Source organism: Penicillium digitatum, chromosome 5 (genome assembly GCF_016767815.1).
Source record: "Penicillium digitatum chromosome 5, complete sequence".
NCBI classification, from domain to species: domain Eukaryota; kingdom Fungi; phylum Ascomycota; class Eurotiomycetes; order Eurotiales; family Aspergillaceae; genus Penicillium; species Penicillium digitatum.
The window spans coordinates 820048-840738 of NC_089388.1; the positions used below are offsets into that span (position 1 = coordinate 820048).

The following is a 20691-nucleotide window of genomic DNA, read 5'->3' on the forward strand; positions in this document are numbered from 1 at the left end:
TGAATAACTGATGGATTTTCATGTTTCTTATACTAGATCCGCCCTATCACCAGTGCATCAACACACATTCAGAGAGTTTCCACTCAATGCTCGGCGTGTATTGAAGTGCACCTTAAAAGACAACCATTGATTACCTATTGTGCAGAGGCTTTTCTTCTATAGCATTCAGTCTGTTTTGGTTGACCTCGATATCATAGAGATCTCTACTCCGTAGTTGTTCTGCCTCTCCTACAGCAAGGGATGAGGCTCAAAGATACCGAAACCTCAACATGTAAATCCATCAAGAAATTTGAAGATCGTATTTAACTGGTGCCCGAGTCGTTGTCGATTTTTGCTTCTTTGCTATGATCATTCATTGAATACAAGTTTGTCCCGGTATAAATTCAGTCGCCATAATTTCTGGTGTAGAACCATGTTTGCGCTACACCATTTTGGATTGAAATAATCGGCAAGCATAAAAAATATCGGCATTAGTATAAAATATACAAAATGATAGTGGCCCCTCTCTAAAAGAAACCCATAAGTGCTAGCTCTTGCAGTGTAGTTCAAAAGACACTATCAACGCGGGAGCTCGGACCAGGCAAATCTGGAGGTCGCGACTTTTGGATTCGCGCCCTTTTAATCTCCGGTTGTTCTCATCTGGACCTGAGCCTCATTTTTTTTTTGCCTCATTTTTTTTGGTTTCTTTTTAAGTCTCGTGACCGAGGAACCCATTTGTTTTGGCTCTTGGTCCTGCCATGTTCCACGTCAAACTCATATAAGCACTCAACAATCAGCTCCCGACACGCCGCGCAGCTCCCCTCCTTACCCACGCTCTGCGCCCTTTGGTGCTGAGACGTGTCGCACGACCTTATTTCGAGACACGACCACTCAAAACTCCGAGGAATAAGCGAATAACCCTGACTTTGCTCTGGGACTGGTGCGATGCATATCATAAAGCCGGTTTGGCTCACTCATGGAGGTATGGAGCTTGCTTGCCCTGGTTTTCTTTACTTGACGCCGATGGGACGGAGACACAGTGCTTGATGAGAACTGAAGAAAATCATCTCTTGTAAGGGTAAAATGTGCTAATTTGATTGCTCTGATACAGGTGAACGCAAGGATTTCGAGGTTTATAGCTGCGATGTCTCACCAGATGGGAAGCGACTAGTCACTGCTGCTGGAGGTGAGTCCGACCCTTTCTTTGTTTTGAGGCGGAGGTCTCAAAGATGCGCCGCAGAGGGAATCCTTGTTGACATTCTTGCTTTTGCTTCGCTTCAGATGGATACGTGCGAATCTGGTCAACGGAAGCCATCTACGGCACCGGAACTCCGGAACTTGAGGGCAAGCCAAAACAACTGGCGTCAATGAGTAACCACTCGGGCACAATTCACACCGTCCGCTTTTCGCCCAACGGGAAATACCTTGCGTCAGGCGCAGACGACAAGATTGTCTGCGTGTACACACTCGATGCTAACCCTCCAACACACTCGTCAACATTTGGTACGCTTTGGAAATACTAGGCATGGAAAGATGGAGGCAGAAACTGACAGCTATTTGAAAACTTGTAGGCACCGATGAAGCACCCCCGGTTGAGAATTGGCGCACGATTCGGCGTCTGATCGGTCATGATAATGATGTCCAGGATCTTGGATGGTCCTTCGACTCATCGATTCTGGTCTCCGTTGGGCTGGACTCGAAGGTTGTTGTGTGGTCTGGTCACTCATTTGAAAAGCTGAAGACGATTGCAATTCACCAGAGTCACGTCAAAGGCATCACTTTTGATCCGGCAAACAAATATTTCGCAACTGCTAGTGATGACCGGACCGTCCGCATCTTCCGATTTACCTCCCCTGCCCCTAATTCTTCAGCTCACGACCATATGAACAATTTCGTCCTTGAGCAAACTATCACAGCTCCCTTCGCCAATTCTCCTTTGACAGCCTATTTCCGTCGCTGCTCTTGGTCGCCTGATGGGATGCATATCGCAGCTGCAAACGCTGTGAACGGCCCTGTGAGCTCTGTGGCCATCATTAACCGCGGATCATGGGATGGCGACATCAATTTGATTGGACATGAGGCACCCGTTGAGGTTTGCTCATTCTCTCCACGACTTTATGCAACTGAGCCGCCCGGGAAGAAGCAAGCCGATGGACAGCCTGTACTACAACACCATATTACTGTTATTGCCTGTGCCGGTGGAGACAAATCCCTCAGTATTTGGATTACGAGTAATGCACGACCGATTGTGGTTGCGCAGGAAATGGCTGCCAAAGCTATATCGGATCTGGCATGGACCCCTGATGGAAAGTGTCTCTTTGCTACTGCCCTAGATGGCACAATTGTGGCAGTTAGGTTTGAAGATGGCGAGCTGGGCTGGGCCACGGAAATGGAAGAGAATGAAAAATCACTCACTAAGTTCGGAACTAATCGGAAGGGTGCCGGCATCACAGAAACCACTGACGGCTTACTGCTGGAGGAAAAGAGCAAGGCTGGTGAGATCAAGCACGTTGAAGGAAGAATGGGTGCACTGATGGGCGATGGCGCTGAACCTACTACCAATGGAGATAAAGCCCTACAGCCATCAAATGGAACTACACCTGCTCGGGGCTCTTCGCCAGCTCCCGAAGCTACGAAGACCCAGACGAATGGAACCCCTTCGGCACCTGCTGCTACAGAATCAGAGAAGCCCGACCCTTACAAAGCCAAGCTGGAAAGACTGAAGCAGCGTCCTACATATACCAAAGAGGGCAAAAAGCGTATCGCCCCTTTACTAGTCTCCGGAGCTGGAGTCAGCGAGTCATCCCTCCCGCAAGCCCGTTTGATGGCATCTGTCAGCAATCAGGTCAAGGCTGACGCTCCGACAACCATTGTTGACCTGTCAAAACCCTTTGACGGCCTACCTAAGGGTGGTCTGACTGCCCTTCTTCTTGGAAACAAGCGCAAGTTGGCCCAAATAGAAGGCGACGAAGATGGCAGCGTAGAAAAGCGTGTGACACTTGCAAGTCAAAATGGTGCAACTCCCATCATGGCCAATACTGCCGATGGTCTTCTACCAGCTCAAGTTCAATCTGCCACGACTGGCCAACAGCCAACTCCAGATTTCATTCGCCCCGCAGTCACAAATCCTTGTATGTCGGTCAGTCAACTTCGTCTGGCAGTCCCCAAAATCCGCAGCCAGATTCTCCGCGCGCTAGATTCGAGCGGGAAACCGACGGAACAACCAGGCCCTGGTACAGACTCAAGCTCTCCCAAGAGTCGCGTGGACGTGGTTTTCGAAGCTCGGAACCCATCACCAGCAAGTCTGACTGGTCGTGTCGTGGACCGCGAGCCAGTACGACTGACATTGTTCCGCGGAGATCAGCCATTATGGCAGGATTTCTTACCGCGGACTGTCCTGCTGGTGACTGGTAATCAGAGCATGTGGGCAGCGGGCTGCGAAGATGGATCAATTTATCTTTGGTCACCGGCAGGTCGTCGTCTGGTAAGTGCGCTTGTTCTGGAGGCACAGCCTGTCATATTGGAGTGCAATGGACCGTGGATCCTGTGCATCTCCTCTGTGGGCATGTGCTATGTCTGGAATGTGAAGCACTTGTCTTCTCCTCACCCACCAGTTTCCCTCCAGCCAGTCCTAGATGCGGCAATTCATACCATGGGCGCGCACCCCACTGCCGCTCCTGCAGTTACAGACGCACGCATTAACTCAGAGGGCCGTGTCATCGTTTCTTTGTCCAACGGCGAGGGATACTCCTACTCCCCATCCATGTTCACATGGCAGCGCATCTCGGAAGCTTGGTGGGCCGTCGGTAGTCAGTACTGGAACACCACAGACGCACCTGTGAGCAACTTGCAGGCCAAGGATGCACAGCAAGATAACAAGGATGCCAAGGCAGCTGTCGCAGCCGGCATCATTCCTTGGTTGGAGCGAAACACCACGAATGAGACCCTCCTTCGCGGAAGAGCATACTTCCTCCAGCGTCTCATCAAGGTTTTATTGTCACGCGAAGGATATGAGACTTTCGAGTCCAGCGTATCCATTGCTCATCTTGAAAATCGTCTCGCTGCGGCTCTATCCCTAGGTGCCAAGGAAGAATTCCGGTTATACCTCTCCATGTACGCCAAGCGCATTGGTGCTGAGGGTCTAAAACTTAAAGTCGAGGAGCTCCTAAAGGGCCTAATTGGTGGTCTTTTCGAGGACGAAGATGATGCCAGCGAGGTAATCTTGAAATTGCAGGCCAATGAGCGCGAAGGCCGTAATTGGCGCGAAGGATCTGAAGATCTGTGTGGCTGGCCTCGGGAAACATTGTTGAAGGAGGTGATTCTCGCTCTTGGTATAGTTTTTTCTCTTCTTTTTTTTACGCTTCAATCACTAACAACCTTTCATCTAGGCAAACACCGCGACCTTCAACGCGTGACAGTGCCTTATGCCAAGCTCCTGGATATGGTTGATACTACATCAGACCATGGTGATGCAATGGATCTTTAATGATGGTTTCTCTCTTGCTACCTATACCTTTTTTCTTTCTCTGTTTTTGCCGGCGTTCCATAAGTTCGGGCTGGGTCACCCAAATGGGCGTGCATTAATTATCTCTGCTGAGGCGGGATTGGAGATGACATATCTCAATATATGGTGTATTTGTATCATAGGTTCTCTTCTGGGTTTTCTTATTTAAGTCAACCTGTTCCCATCTTGCTATGATCTGAACACTGTTCCAGGATCAAACCAAAAGACAATAATAATCCTCGATACACACAGTGTTATGTACATGGCACCCACATCGATGTAGTGACGTCGTCAGGGCTTGACTCTCACGTGGGCGGTGGCAGCTCTGCAGGCAGAAAATTCGAAGATGTCTGGCGCGTACCCCAACAACATTGCTTTTTGATAGCTAAACACGCATTCATTTACTCTCTTTTTATACATTGACCTTGTCCGCAGTTGCTGTGGGCAACCGCCATCACGTCTTCCTCATCTTTGATCTTCTTCCTTCGTATCGTCGATCGATCCGCAGCTGGTCCTGCATTTGGCGCGCTCCATCCTTGTTCCCGCTTCCGCCTTTCGACTTCCCCCCACCTCCCACCTCTCTTCTGTCGCTTCTACTCAAGCAAGAAGAAAAAATCCAATAAAATGGCTCCCAAGAAGCAGATAGTTCAGGAAAAGATCCTTTTGGGCCGTCCAGGAAACAACCTGAAGAGTGGTATCGTATGTGAGCTAGGCCCCCACCCTTTCTTTTTTTTTTTTTTCCACACAGCACAGTCCACTTTTTACCTCCCGAAAAACTACTTAAACCCCCTTGCCCCCTTCCCGCTCCCAAAAAATTCTTCTTTTCTTCTCAACCATGATTGACTAACAATATGGCTTCAGGTTGGTCTTGCCAATGTCGGCAAGTCGACACTCTTCCAGTCCATCACCAAGTCCTCCCTCGGTAACCCGGCCAACTTCCCATATGCCACCATTGACCCCGAGGAGGCCCGTGTCATCGTTCCTGATGAGCGGTTCGACTGGCTCTGCCAGCACTACAAGCCCAAGTCACAGGTTCCTGCCAACTTGACCGTGTATGATATTGCCGGTCTCACCCGTGGTGCCTCGACTGGAGCCGGTCTGGGTAACGCTTTCCTGTCGCACATCCGCGCTGTCGATGCCATCTTCCAGGTGGTTCGGTGCTTCGATGATGCTGAGATCATCCACGTTGAGGGTGATGTCGATCCTTGCCGTGATCTGACGATCATCAACGAGGAGCTCCGCATCAAGGATATCGAGTTTGTTGAGAAGGCTCTTGACCTTCTTGGCAAGCAAACTCGCCGTGGTGGACAGTCTCTGGAGATGAAGAAGCTCAAGGAAGAAGAGGCTACTACTGCCAAGGTTCTTCAGTTCCTGAAGGATGGCAATGACATCCGCAAGGGTGACTGGAACCCCAAAGAGGTATGTTGAAAATTTTTCTCTTTTCCACTCCCATCCAACCTGCCTTTGATCTACACCATCTCCTTTTCCCTGATGAATAAGAGCACTGCTCGAAATTAACCCAGCTCGTTGAGTGCCCTCATTAAAAGGATACTCACAATCCGAGGGCACCCTGAGAAAAAAAGTTATATGCTGAAATTTTGGAGTCCACTTTTACAAGATTGCCCTCAAACTCTTTGAGAATTCTTATGCTGACCGAATTGGGTATAGGTCGAAGTTATCAACCCTCTGTTCCTTCTTACCGCCAAGCCCGTTGTGTACCTTGTCAACCTGAGCGAGAGAGATTACATCCGCCAGAAGAACAAGTACCTCCCCAAGGTCTTCGAGTGGATCAAGACGAACTCGCCCGGTGACCCCATCCTCCCCGTCTCGGCTCAGTTCGAGGAGCGTCTGACCCTGATGCACGATGATGCGGCCGCTGAGGCCGAGTGCAAGTCCCTGGGCACCAAGTCCGGTCTGCCTAAGATCATCACCACTATGCGCCAGTCCATGAACCTCGGCAGTTTCTTCACCACTGGTGAGGACGAGGTTCGCCAATGGACCATCCGCAAGGGCATTAAGGCTCCTGCTGCGGCTGGTGTTATTCACACCGACTTCGAGAAGACCTTCATCCAGGCCATCGTGTACAACTATGCTTCTCTCCGCGAGTACGGTGACGAAAACGCCATCAAGGCTGCTGGTAAAATCATGACCAAGGGCAAGGATTACGTCGTCGAGGACGGCGATATCATGCTCATCAAGGCCGGTGCTGCTAAGCACTAGGCGCACATAGACAGTAGTATCTTCTCTAAATGATACGCCAGTGTTCAGCCTTCATAAATTTCCACTTGTAAATCTAAATTTATCTCATGCCAAACAATCTGACTGGACTGATGCGAATCATCATCGTTCGCTCCTTGGTATTCGCCATGTTCAACAAGTTTGCTTTGCTCCAGGATTATGCCGCGTCATCCTCGTGAGAATGGTTTAGTTGCCGTGAGATATGGATATCAGTCCATCATGGGTCATATCCCAAGGGCAAGATCATCCAATTTGTTCTATTCGGACCGTTCAGCTTTGAATTAAAAAAAATGCAAAGCACTCTTTCAGTCACGTGACCAAATCCCCGCGCATCCCACTTGCGTACCAAGAGCTTGATTCTCATAATATCACATCCTCAACCAGCATCATGTTTAAGAAAGAGTGAGTCTTACCCTTCAATCAACCTACAGAAAACCCTATGGATGGTCTGGTGGCTTGATCAGAACCCCATGCCTGCCAAATGGGACATATCTCCCTTTCGTTTTGAGGCACCGCAAAGACCGCAGAGCTGTCCAACATTCCAGATCAAACCCCACACGGTTTCTATGGAATAGCTCTTGCAACCAAACTTTATCAAAGACACCAGCTAACATCCGTGTGCTGTCTAGCATTCCCCCAAGCAACCGGTCTAAAGTGAAGTCCTCAGTGCAGCGTGGCCTGCGCCAAAAGCTGCTGGAGACATACCCCGGCTTGGAGCCCTTTATTGAAGATTTCATGCCCAAGAAGGCCTCATTGGAAGCCGTGAAACTGTATCGTTCCCGTTCCCCCCTTTGTTTGCCTTGCCATTCCACCAACGTCAGCTCCGACCTTCGACATGAACGTTCTATGCATCGTATTCCGGTGCCCCCAAAGCTAACAAAATCCACCACCCTAGACCCGATCGCGTGACCCTCTACACAATAGACTCAACCCCCCTCTTCTTCCAACCCATTGACGGACCCCCAGTCCCCCACCTTCGCCTTATCCACGCATACCCCTCTGCCGTCCCGACAGTCCAGATCGACCGCGGCGCCATCCGCTTTGTACTCTCCGGCGCAACGCTGATGGCTCCCGGTCTTACCTCTCCCGGGGGGCGTCTACCCGATGCCGAGCATGCGCTTGAGGCTGGGCAGATCGTTGGTGTCAAGGCCGAGGGGAAGGAGGAGATTTGCATGATTGGTATGCTGAAGGTTGGCACTGAGGAGATCAAGAGTAAAGGGAAGGGAGTTGTTATTGATGAAGGCCACTATCTTGGTGATGGGCTTTGGAGAATGCATTTGGACTAAGGGGGGATTTTATTTTTCTCAAAAGAAGCATGGATTTCATTGGGCTGGGGTTGGGGTCTTTTGATTTGGCTTTGAACTATACCTCTCTGCACGTATGGTGATGATTATGTGTTGGATGATTTGAAATGAAATATCCCACCTCTGGGCGCGGGATCCAGGTTGGTTCAATGGGTGTATTGAATGAAATGTACATGTAGAAGATAGCCACTACTTGCATTCAGGCTGTAATTGTGGTTCTTGACATAACGAGTTGTCCCGATAATCTTTGAATTCTCTTTTTTCTTCAGATTTTACCCCCACGAAACAAACTATATAGGCTGTGAAAAAGATGTAAAAGATGTATGTAGTTAATGCCTGCACGAGTTGGAAATTTAAACATAGAGAATAGAAGTATAGAAAGCTAGAGTATAGAGAATCTAGGCACTGAGGATTGGTTGACATTTAAAGATGTAGAGACCTGGGTGTATAAATCACATTCATATTAGAAACTAAATTGCATCAGGTCCTTCAAAGATTGCCTGAAGCCGCAGCCCAATTCCTAGCAAAGAATCGATTTCGGTGGATTAGATATGCGACTTGCAGTGAGGTTCCGCCCATATGGAAGAAGTCATCCGAAGAATGCAGGCGGTCCTCTGGATATCTCGAGCCAGAGCTGCCCCAGACAGGTTCCCAGAGAGTCAGCGTTTCCACTTGAGTTTTAGTCGACTCTTACGCACGGCACATCATCTTCTCGTAGCTGTTCAAGCTTCATTCAATCGTACTTCCCTGCCATTCTTGATGGAAGCTCCACGACAGACTCAACACGAAGAACCGGAGCATTAGGAGCACAGGCCTTGAATGCTTGCGATGAGGTCTTACGGTCGAGATGATATCGAAGAATATATAGCCAATGTGCACAAGGCGTTGGCTATCTTGAAAACAGTGTGGTGGAATTGAATGCCGAATAGATGATTCTACTGGCCGGAGTCTGAGTGTAATATTGCTTCTGTATATCTTCTCCAACTCTGATGTTTAGGGCTTCAAAGAGCCTTTTCCCCTTACTTTCTCGCCCAAAGTCTATCCCAGTGCAATTTGTTAGCAGGAATTAGCGCCCTCTTCGCCTACTGACTAACCCTGAAGACATGCACACCAGGACGTTCAAATCGTTGTCAATGAATATCAGAAGCCACACGCAGAGGCATGTCCCCTCGCCTGCATTTGGTACTTTTAACCCAGAGGCTTGTAGTTCGACCGGTAGGGAAAACGGTTTCAATTCAGTTTTGCTTGAACCTTGGCTAACTACTGTCTTTTCAAGGGCGATTCGCAGCAAAGAATCTAGACCATCCGCATAGTCATTCAAGCCGGATGTTGTCACCTCAACTGTGCATGGGAATACCACGTATGCCGTCTTCGCTTGAATTTGCACTATTCCCTGATCTGACGAGGTTACCTCCGTAGGTAGATGTCGAGGTTGGCGAGGGGATTCGCCAGTCTGGCATCCTACGCAACGAGCCATTCGCCACCCACAAGCGGTGGGCCAACTTCTGTGCTCCCGAGAAGGTGAAGATGGCGTTGGACCTGGCTCTCCAGCAAATGGGTATTGGGTTTGTCGATCGTCCTTGATCCACCACCCTGTCACGATCAAATCGGCCGGGGATCTCTGTGAGGTGTGGATGGGTGAAAATGCGACCATATAGGACTAGGGCTATGCGGCCGACGACAAGGGCAATGTCATTTCAGACCTGGAACATTGTCCAGCAGCAGTCGCTGCACTCAATTGGGAGCGAAGGAAGTATTGTCCTGACATGGAATGCGATGAAGGCCTTTATTCGCCATGGAAAGACTCGATTGGTTGGAGTTTCGAACTTCAACTTTGAATGTGTGCAAGAGATCCACTGTGCTCAGACTGACATGGACGACGAAGTCCCATTTTCATGCAACCAAACCGAGTGTCACCCCTGGTTTCCCAATCAGCAACTGCTTGAACAACTACACAAGTACAACTTCCTGGTTCAGGGCATACAGTCCATTTGAACCCTCCAAATGCGAAGTTGGGGTCTTTCCGCTTGAGCCATTTGCTTTGCATCTTACAGGACGGGACGACTTTGTTGAAAGATTAAACAGTCGAACGGGTTGTAACTAATGATGGCTTGATTGATGTCCATGTCTTGCTTAGCTGGCCCGCTCAACGATCTATAATACCGATAGTTAGAAGTTGCATCTTACTGCGTCAGAAGGAAAACATTCTCTCCAAGCAATTGCCGCAGGACGATGTCTCCTTTCTGACAAACTTGGAATTGGATCCAGAAAATAGGCAAGAGTACGACGCATATGGCCTTTCCTATGATTAAGGCATACGACTGATAGTGGCAGTGCGACAAGTTCTGCAGGCTATATCCTGTCATTGCACACGATTAATAATGAACTTTGACAGTTTCTGTTACAGGGTACAGAGCGTACTGCGTGATGAAGCCTTAGTGTGCATAAAATCAACCTACAAGTTGCTTCCTACGGAGTATACATTTACGGGCGACGAAGTATGCTACGCAGCCATTCTAGTATTGTATGATAATAGAGTAGTTTTTCTTCCTGGATACAACGTACATACATCCATCAACAGGTGGTACAGTTAAATAACTACTAGTACCTCCATGCCTACATAGGTAAGTAGAGTGGCCTTGGCGCCCCGGAACGCAAGCCCTTAGCTAATAGTTTGCCTACAATTATATCCAATGTAACTCAAGCCACCGGTGGTAGAATCCGTCGCCTGTACACATCAATCAATTAATAGGATACGTGTGGTCGAAGTTCATCTCATCAGATATTTGCTCTATAACCATATTCTCTTCAAGCCTAAGATACTAGCATAGCATCCGGCGCGGTTGGATTATGATATACCACCAGAAAGGCTTGTCGAGTTTTCGAGTGGTCGTTGCTTTCAAGACCCCGTGGTCATTATAGTTCCAAGTCCTGACGTTATGCAGACATAGTATCGAATCGGGCATCACAGGCTAGAGTTGATTCGCAAGGGGTTTGCATATCGGAATTTCGATTTCACTGAGTTGAGCTGGAAACATCAGTCAAAATGCTCACATACCACCGGTGCTCATGCTAGATCCTAGTGACGGAGGAAGCGGATGGACGTAACGGGTCTGGTAGTCCCATTTTGTGCATGCCATTTATTCGTGCGGAAGAGGCGTTTCGATCTCTTGCTATAGCACATATCTGCGTATGGAGTTATTAGAGAAGAATCTAATACTTGAATCTCAAATGCCCCAAACTCGTATGACAGGGGAGTGAAAGCGATGGGAAATGATGGCGTACAAAAGTGAAGGAAGCGGGCTTCGGGTGAATTTTAGAGACAACACCTCCAAGGCTATGACATCAAGCACGACAATAGACAGAGACCTGGGTGAAATTATGGAGTATCATACAAATGAAGTGAACAAAGTCAAAAAAAAAAAAAAAAGCAAGCCCATGCATTCATCGTCCGATTACATACCTAGTCTACATCAATAGATGAAACCTCGAAAGGCCGACTAAGCACCTGCAAAAAAAAAAAAGAAAAAAAAAAACGAAGAAATCCATCCATTCATTACCATTCCTCCACGAATTACCCAATTCTCAGAAATAAATTCTCAACTCACCTCACCTTGAAGCTGAAACAGTGCCAAACCTAGGAATGTACCCAAGCTCGGCACAGCAGCCAATCTTCAAGTGAAAATTTACAGGAAAGCGAGGACACCAGCCAGAAGACCAGCAGCGGCACCGGGAGCAACGAGACCCATAGCAGCGCCGGTGGAGGCAGTGGCGGAGGCGGCGGCAGAGCCAGTAGCGGTGCCGGTGGAGGAAGCGCTGGTGGTCAGACCGGTCTTGGTGGAGGTCTTGGTGGCAGTGGAAGTTCCGGTAGAGGTGGTAGAAGAACCGGTAGCTGTACGGGTAGAGAAATCAGCGCTGTTTTTGCCAGGGGGGGTAGTAGTGAGGGAGCCAGAAGTCAGGGGTCCGGGGATAGAGGGTTTGATAGACACGTCCGGGGTGGAAGTACCAGTAGTGGAAGCATCGGTCTCAGTGGTGGTGGCACCAGTGGAGGTGGAAGCAGTGGAAGAGGTCTCGGAAGAGACAACAGAGGTAGAGGAAGTAGAAGAGGAAGAGACAGTGGAAGATGTACCAGTAGTAGTAGCGGAGGAGCTCTTGGACTCGGTCACATCGAACTGCTGGGACTGGGCGAGGATGCCGGTGTTCTTGGCATCGGTGGAAAGCAGGTTGATCTGGAAACCGGGGCTACAGTGCGCGCGGAGTGTTAGTGAACTGCATAGAGACAGAATCGTCGCGTCGCAAAGGTGATCTTACCCGCTGGTGATACCCTTCAGGCCGGAGGCATCGTAGCTGCCCTTGGAGGTGTCCACGCCGGAGGCAATCTTCTCCGAGACGGTAGGGAACACGGCATTGTTGACGAGCACAATGTCAACGGTGGAAGCATCGGTACTGGAAGGGGTTAGTCTTGACTGTTGTCGCCAGGGTACGGTATGGGGTATGATGGTTTACATACTCAACGGAATTCCACTTCACGGTGAAAGAGCCGGAGACATCGACCTCGGCACCCTTGGCGGGCTCGGTGACGTTGATGGCTGGATTGATGATTAGAGAGACACTTGTGACACAGGGTGATTTACATACCCGCAACGGAGAGGGCCAGGGGCAGAAGAGACAGAATGGTGGAGAAACGCATCTTGACTGATTCTAAGCGAGTGTGCGGAGAAGTCCTTTAAAAAACGAATGAACGTTGGAGCGTTTTAAGGGAGAGTGAGATGCGAGAGGAAGGATGGAAGTTGGAAAATTCAAGAATCCTTGTCATTAAGTAGGATGACCAAACACTCCATCTGATCTTTCACAACCTTGGATGCGCTGAACCGTCAACAATGTCTCTGACACCCACCTACCAATACGGAATTATACCTGAAAATAGAACTGACATAGCGAGGTACCCGGTTTTGGAGCATTCTAATAATATTCCCCCCCTTTTTATTACCGAACGTGGGAATTCAGGGTCTGAGCTAGGTTCCATGTGGGAGCACGGAGTACATTGACCTTCATGGTTCGTCGACGAGCTAGCTTCAGGCGCAAATCCCATCTTCCATTTTTAATTAGACCCCATACTCCATAATTTGTTGGCAGTCCCATTGCGAACATGCCGAAAGACTTGTTCGTTATTCTTGTACTTCGTACACGCGGAGGTAGCCGTCCACGGGTATGGATACCGAACCCATGGATGTTGTCCACCGATAGGGCCGATAAAGAAGACGCTAGTCGAGCTTGGCAAGACACTAGTGGTAATTTAACCGGTCTTGGCAGAGTTAAAACACGAACTGCACGATGCAACATCGAAATTAAAAATTTCTTTTATTACGTTTTTATTTTTTTTTAAAAAAAAAATTCATTGTCCACGGGTTTAGAAACGCTTTGATACCAGTATTTTTGAGTTGCAAATTCTGCGGTAATTTACCAGCCCATTTAATCTGAAATGCAACTTGGACCCTTGAACGCCCGTGTTTTTGTTTTTCACCGGTTAGCTCGGGGTTGGCTCGCCACAAATTTCGGCACAGCCCCCGGAGTAGGAATCCTTTAAAGGGGCCATTACGCTCCGTGCTCCTCCGCACTCCGCACCCAACATGTTATTTTGATGTCTCAAAATGAACTCGAAAATGTTCTGCGAGCACACCGTTTGGTGTCTCAACAAACGACCCACCCATACACAGACTAATTTCAGGATTGAGACATCTCTTGAGAGGGCTTCAGACTACGGAGTATACAATCAACCAGAAGTGGGAGCACCTTGAAGTAATTAAATGAGTGTCTCACCAAAAACCGTCATCACGTTACCCGACAAAAATGGTGCCATTTCCACATACATTTGAATAGCGGTCAAGTACGGAGTACGGAGTACGGGGAAATTAGATCCGATTTAGTACTTTTGCAAAGGGAAATTTTCCGAGGCTAATGGGATTTAGTGCCAAAATAAAAAAAGTTACAACGTATAGGATTTATCCCAACTTTTATACATAATTTTCGCGTCGGAGAAGCCGACCTTGCGCCCCCAACAAGATTAGTTATCGTAGATGTTGACGTTACTAGCACAAATGGGTTAGTCATCATCCTAGCAAAGGCAAAATCCGGGCAAAAGGAGGCTGGGAGCGTACAAGTCCCTCTTGAGATTATCCCGGTCCACTGCAGCTGAATTAACCCAGACACTAGCACTCATCCCCTGGACACCGAAATTTCCATAGCCAGTCTTGTTGATAATGACAGGTTTCATGTTGGGATGTAAAACATCGGTCCACTGCTCATCTGCATGCTGTTGACCAACATACATGCGCTGCGCGCCCGGACCGGCGTTGCTGATAACACACGCAAGTCCCGATAGATGACGGGCGTTTCCGTAGCGGACGAATCCTGTATTGCGATTAGATCTGGCCAGGTGGATTGGCCCGTAATGGGGCTCAGCATCCAGTGGAGCAAGGGTTAAGCGAACCTATGCAGTTGGGCTGATTGAAGTAGTCTTGCTGTTCGCCGTAGGCATAGAGTTTGCGGGCTTGGGTTAATACGGGCAGGAGGCCGTTGCAACTCGGAGTCATTGGGTTATCCACATTCGCTCGTATACCGTACAGGTCGCCATAGAATACGCATGGCTGACCGTCTTTGCGGAGGAGGACCAGGGCATAGGCTAGTAATTTGAAGGATGGTGATACCGGCGTCTGGGGGTTGATTAGCTATATTCAGTAGTTCAGATAAAGAGAACAAAGTTGCCTCACCTCAAGCATTTGTCCTGGTTGCTGCGGAGAGTTAGGAAAGAGGTAAAGTATGCCTAGATCCAGCCACAATTGGTACTTACCGTATCATGATTCGCGACAAGGGTCTTGAGAGAAGTTAGGTGAGTATCTTCAGTCGGGTATCGGGCAGTGAGAAACTTACCACAGCGTGGTCCGGCCGACACTGTACCAATGTATCCTTGAAAATGCCTCGAAGGTCTGGTGCCTGTGCATGGGACAACTTGGAGAATCGTTCCAGAAGAGGTACGTCATATGCAATGAGGTCGTTCTCCACCTTGTCAAGGTAACCCAAAAGGGATGGTAAATGTCCAGTCCAATACTCTCCTATCGCGAAGAAGTCCGGGTTGACAGTTTTTCGAATATGTTGCACGAAAGCGTGTTGGAACTCGGTTGAGAAATGCTTAGCGGCATCGAGCCGCATTCCATTGAGATTCAGGCACTTGGTTATCCACGTTCCCCATTGCAGGAGGTCTGCGCGGACTTCTGGATGTGCAAGGTCCAAATCGGAGAACATCAGGTAATCGTAGTTTCCAAACTCGGTGGACACATCTTGCGCCCAGTCCTTGTTGGATGCAACGATCTTGTAGATTGCGCTTTGCTTGCTCTTGTCGTCCCAATCGACACCACTAAAATGTTGCCAGTGGTACTTCATTGAGCTGTACATGTCATTGCGACCGGCGAAATCAAAGCCTGTCCAGCCGTTGACTTCTGTCGGCTTGGATATCTCCAAGTCTCTCCCTGTTCTGTCTGTCAGCAAATGATCGAATATTCGTGATGAAATGGAATGGAATGTCAGTGAAAAGAGAAGTGAGGTATCTTACGTTTAGGATCTACCTTTACAGCTTGAAAGGGTTCCGGATAGTCCGCGCCAGCCTTGTGATTGAGCACAGCATCCCAAATCACACCAATGCCTAAGTGTTGCGCTTGGCACATCAGGTCTTCAAGCTCACGCTTGGTACCCCATTTCGTAGGGACTGCGCCCTTCTGATCGAACTCCCCCAAATCGTACAGGTCATAGATGTCATAGCCATTACCATTAGCATCCATTCCCTTGCATCCAGGAGGAACCCAGATCTGATCAACGCCAATGGCCTTGTACTCTGGTAAGCGATCCTGCAGACGGCGCCAATGCTGCCGGTCGGCAGGAACATGCCATTCAAAGGTTTGCAGTATGAGTGAGTTATCTGGAGTATTCCATGATGGTAGCTGATCTAGATTCGCTGCTGCTTCTGTGTCATGTATCCTGGTTAGGGGTTGGAACCGTTTTTCAGTGGGGGAGACTGACCTTCAATCTGTTTCCATTTCTGGCCTTTCTGACGAGATCCACACCAGAGGAAGGGCATCGCGGGATTGTTGCAATGCAAACAATAAGGCAAGCTAGGTCAAGCTACAACATATGTTGTATGTTCCAAGACTAGGATGTGCACATCCCGTTTGGGGCTTAGGCTAGTGGGGGCGACCACTCCTACTATTTTTACGGAGTACTGTTTTCACCATTTTGACTGTTTTTACAATTCGGACTATTTTTACTCGACCGTTGCAAGGCACAGGGTTGCATGGTGGAGATCCAATTTAGGATGGTCCGGAATTATCCAAAATGTCTTAGACAAAATTTCACCCATGGAACACTGGAACTTTTCTAGAAACTCCATCTCATTGGTTTCCCCCGCCATAATGCATGACATGTAAATGTTTAGGAAATAAAGGAAAGCCTATTATGATACAAAGGCCAATGAATCAACAGAAAATAATAGGGCCAAGAATGTCGCCAAAATGATACTAGAGAACCCCAAAAAATATCGCACATGAAAAAGGATATCTCCGCGAACCAAGTCGAGCCTTCAATACGGCTCACCGCAATGGAAAAAAGCCAGAAAAATATGGCGCAAAAACGTCCGGAAGAAACGAAGAGAAGACTGAAGAAGGGACTTTCGGGACATTTCTTTCAAAGGAATGTCACGAAGATGCTGCTGACCACTGCTAGCAGGAGAGCAGCTAGACCGGTACCACTAGTTGATTGAACTCCAGCCGAAGTCTTCTCATTTTGAGTCTTCAACGTCGTGAGGGAAACGTTGGAATCAGGGTAGCCACAAAGACCAATACCGTCCATGTATTGCGCAGGGTAGAAAACCCGGGGCTCTCCCTTATCCATGTCGACATGCAGCATACCCTGGTTGTCGACAGTATAGTTCTTACAGCTCAGAACATTCATCACCACCGTACCGGCATTGTAGCTGACTGGCATGTCGATTTGGTAGGCTCCACTGGTCGAGGATTGAGTGGATAACACCATGACTACTTGTCGACCCTGCACACCTTTCGTGAAAGCAAGCTCACTGCCTCCCTGGAAAATAGGATGAGTCGAGTCTTCGAAGTAGTCTGCGCTCAAGTGGGCTGCGTGGTTCCGAATGCGATTTAGCTTTGCAATCAGCTGGTAGAGCTCTGTGCTGGTGTCGTATTTGGTGTGCCAGATGGCTTCTCGATTGACAGGCACACTATTTCCTGACAGATGTTGCTCTTGGCCTTGGTATATAATTGGGATACCGTCAAACAGCATGGTAAACACCAGGATGTTTTTAGCCATCTGAGTAAAGAGTTTATTAACAAAAGCGATCCGTCAGCCAGAAAAGGGCATACATACCGCCATATCCTTGGAGAAGCTACCAATTCGAGGCTTGTCGTGATTTTCAGAGAAAGAGGCCATAGCATTGACGTCTGGCATCGAGATTCTCATCTTCTCCACTTCTTGCGCCAAAAGGGACGTATGGCCATCGGTGAAAGCAGCTAATATTTGGAAGTAGATCGGATAGTTTGGCAAGCTGTCGATGTAATTGGTCTGGTAATCTACCATGATGTCGACCGCTCCTTCAAGGACTTCTCCTGTCATGAAAGTGTCGACACCCTTGCGAAAGTTTTCCAGAAAGCCCGGGTTGACGTGCTTGGCGGCGTCAATCCGGAGCCCGTCAATAGAGTAAGTCTTGATGACATTGTTCGCCCATTTGATCATGAGCTGTTGCACATCCGCGTGCTCTGTGTAAAGATCCGGCAGCGGGACGTAATTATCACCTGTCTGGCATAACTGGGCATTGGTCATGTTCTCCCATTGTGTGATTTTGCAGTAGGGATGGAAGTAGTCGGCGTTATTGAAGGGTGTGAAGACGGAGTAGTCGATACTTGTGGCGGGATTGCTACCATTTGAAATATAGGCCATGTTGTTGATCACTGTATCCAGCATGAGGTACATGCCCCGGGAGTGAACAGCGGCACTGAGGTCGAGCAAGTCTTGATGCGTGCCAAAATGAGAGTTGATATTGTACAAGTTCACAGGCCAGTACCCGTGGTAGGCTTCGCCATAGTAGACTTGGCCATGGACATTTTCGCTGATGGGGGAGATCATTACAGCATCAAACCCCATTCCTTGAATGTAGTCCAGTTGGTTCATGGTTCCTCGCCATGTTCCTCCACAGTAAAGACCCGCCGTGGTGTTGCATGGTGCTGTTGTTGATCCATCTGTGCGAGCGAAACGGTCTGTCATGGTCTGATATATCGATCTGGGCTTCCAGTCGCCTACCCTTGCGGCGGATGCCGAAGAGGTGAGGCTCGTGATCAAAAGGAGCCCTGCCAAACGGCGAATGGTCGATCGTGACATCATGGCAGCTCGTATTTGTCTGACGGCGGGTCAATCGGAAGAGGAAAAAAAAGAGTGTGTACAGGGGCTTCAAATAAAGAGTGACTTAATGAACTCACGAATCCGCAAAGATGGCCGGAAAGAGGAGTAAATGAGTGACATTTGGACTTTAGCCCATAAACAGAGAACGAGAGGAGGCAAAGAGAGCAGAAGTCGGACACCTGCACAAGAAAAGGTCGGGGAAATTTGCAAATCAGGCAAGGGCTAGTCAGGTGGCAAGGCAAGCCTTCCAAGGTTCTTTCGTCGATCCATTCATAGTATTGGAACCCCCTTCCCCCCACAACCCTACGCTACCTATATTATTTCGGAGAGACATGTGTTTTATGTAGCTAGTGGAGCGTCTCCGTTGGTACGCATGTGCCTGTGAAGATAATTTGCCTCGGGATAGGTGCACTAATAGACCTTAGGGCCGCGACTTACCCGGCTTACCCGCATACATTTATTTCTGTTCCCCAGTAAATGGAACGAAGGAAAATCATGAATAGAGTGGCTTTGAAGCTTGAAGAGCTGCACCAGTGGATTCATGTTCTATGTAGACCTCAAGCGGGGACTGCAAAAGTCAGGTTTGGTTTGGTTTTGGTGTGCCTATGAGGGGGAAAAAGAACAGGAGGTCTTGACACACTAGTAACAAAACTATTGGAAAAAACTCCGTACAGGAGTCATTTTTAGTGTTGTCAGGTACCAGGAACCGTGTCCACACTGAGCTTGCTGGGCTTTGCGGTTTACTGGTTGTACTCGCAGGTCATCACGTGGAGACACTGCCCTAATCTCAGGAACAAGTCGCCGTCCTATCCATCATACGAGAAATGACAAAAAGTTTCGATGATCCAATCATCTGAGACAGTGTGCCCTCAATCCATGAGACTAGCGACGTTACATGCTCTGCATCTCCACAAAATCGGGTCACAAAACTATACATAGTACGACGCACTCCTTACCGTACACACTTTGTGAACTGATACACCACACGCCTTAGCCCTGAGGCTGCCCAGGCTTTGAATTTGACATGTGAGATAGTTCATGAAAAAAATTTAATGACGGACTCTGTAAAATTGCAATGTGCTATTTGTGTGTTTTGATACCAGAGACGAAGGTACGTCGAGGACTTTGTGCTACGGCAAATGCAAATGCAAATGCAAAACAAAACCACAGAAAAAGGAGTTAGGAGGTGGAAATGAACAGGTATGATCGATAAGTGACTGTACGTGGCTGGAGGGATTTTCTTCGCCAAGCTCGCCTGTTGACGGGCGTCCCGGACTTCCGTGTGCAGTGGCGTTGATACTGGGATTAAATCGTGGTAATTACTCGGTATTACAGGGATACCTGACCATGTGGAGATTAAGGAAAAGGTTTCTTTTTGCTTGTTTTGCCTGGTACGAAGTGAAGTGTACAGCACATTTTGAAAATTTCAAAGGTTGATTTGAAAAGGAACTAAAAATCAAATGGCCTAACGGACGTGCCGGATAGGCAGCTCCTGGGCACATGAAAGCTATCCATCTCTACGTCATTCCTTGTTCACCATTGGTTGTCATTGGAAACCTTAAGGACATTTGTACTCGCTCCATGGTTAGGGTCCCAGGGAACCAAAAGGAAACAGAAAGACCTTGGAATCCTATGTAAAGGGGTGAACATAAAAAAAAAGAAAAAGGAAAAGAGAAGAAACTGAAAAAAACAAGTTCCATACACTGTCTTACAAGCACAAGGTGGGGGCTGGTTTCACTTTGTCGACCAATCGGCCGGGTCGGGCTATCAGGATCTCGGCCATGCGGGTCATGACCGAGAAGTATCTCGGCATTATCATAGGTTGAGATTTGCGGGTCTGGAAAATCACCGGCTGAATAGAAACTTTCCCTGCAAATAGTAGGCAGACATGAAAATCTCTCACAACTTACAATGCTGAAAGCAATGCCTTCCTAAACTTTTGTCTTCATCGAATTTAAATGAGACAAGTGCAAGCCAGGCAAGATAAGTCTATAAAGCTATCCTGTGTCCCCCCCCCGGGGAAAGAGACTGCGATTGTTTTGATGAGACTATCAGGGCCTGGCAAGTGGTCCTTATGGGTCAAATCCAATAAAATGTACTCCGTTATCCGTACTCCGTATAGAACTTTCATGCTAGTCGGGTAGCTCCGTTGTCATGATCCTGTTATTACTCCTTTAAACGAAGCGGGTTTTCTATTTGGAGAAGAAT

General features: G+C 48.3%; 6 protein-coding genes across 6 annotated transcripts; 3 read left to right on the forward strand and 3 right to left on the reverse strand.

Moving 5' to 3' along the window:
• Window positions 1-924: 924 nt before the first annotated feature.
• Window positions 925-4465, forward strand: Pdw03_1506 (TUP1-like enhancer of split; the record flags this gene model as incomplete). The annotated part of the gene is made up of 5 exons (XM_014679524.2): window positions 925-961; window positions 1091-1165; window positions 1261-1482; window positions 1551-4310; window positions 4368-4465. 5 exons carry the CDS (start codon window positions 925-927, stop codon window positions 4463-4465), a joined length of 3192 nt encoding a protein of 1063 aa, XP_014535010.2.
• Window positions 4466-5107: 642 nt separating this feature from the next.
• Pdw03_1507 (GTP-binding protein, HSR1-related) lies at window positions 5108-6703 on the forward strand (the record flags this gene model as incomplete). Its single annotated transcript, XM_014679523.1, has 3 exons — window positions 5108-5182; window positions 5345-5902; window positions 6152-6703. 3 exons carry the CDS (start codon window positions 5108-5110, stop codon window positions 6701-6703), a joined length of 1185 nt encoding a protein of 394 aa, XP_014535009.1.
• Window positions 6704-7109: 406 nt separating this feature from the next.
• On the forward strand, window positions 7110-8007 carry Pdw03_1508 (Translation machinery-associated protein 20; the record flags this gene model as incomplete). The annotated part of the gene is made up of 3 exons (XM_014679522.1): window positions 7110-7123; window positions 7351-7491; window positions 7617-8007. The coding sequence occupies 3 exons, from the start codon at window positions 7110-7112 to the stop codon at window positions 8005-8007; spliced, it is 546 nt and encodes a 181-aa protein (XP_014535008.1).
• A 3191-nt stretch (window positions 8008-11198) lies between these two features.
• On the reverse strand, window positions 11199-12715 carry Pdw03_1509 (Cell wall beta-glucan synthesis; the record flags this gene model as incomplete). Its single annotated transcript, XM_066099927.1, has 7 exons — window positions 11199-11211; window positions 11634-11645; window positions 11716-11917; window positions 12032-12267; window positions 12337-12471; window positions 12536-12614; window positions 12664-12715. The coding sequence occupies 7 exons, from the start codon at window positions 12713-12715 to the stop codon at window positions 11199-11201; spliced, it is 729 nt and encodes a 242-aa protein (XP_065957654.1).
• A 1374-nt stretch (window positions 12716-14089) lies between these two features.
• Pdw03_1510 (Glycosyl hydrolase, family 13, subfamily, catalytic domain) lies at window positions 14090-16156 on the reverse strand (the record flags this gene model as incomplete). The annotated part of the gene is made up of 8 exons (XM_014679520.1): window positions 14090-14114; window positions 14184-14436; window positions 14516-14738; window positions 14796-14816; window positions 14876-14899; window positions 14956-15551; window positions 15635-16042; window positions 16099-16156. The coding sequence occupies 8 exons, from the start codon at window positions 16154-16156 to the stop codon at window positions 14090-14092; spliced, it is 1608 nt and encodes a 535-aa protein (XP_014535006.1).
• A 602-nt stretch (window positions 16157-16758) lies between these two features.
• Window positions 16759-18465, reverse strand: Pdw03_1511 (1,4-alpha-glucan branching enzyme, core region; the record flags this gene model as incomplete). The annotated part of the gene is made up of 2 exons (XM_014679519.2): window positions 16759-17397; window positions 17455-18465. 2 exons carry the CDS (start codon window positions 18463-18465, stop codon window positions 16759-16761), a joined length of 1650 nt encoding a protein of 549 aa, XP_014535005.2.
• Between the last annotated feature and the right edge of the window lie 2226 nt (window positions 18466-20691).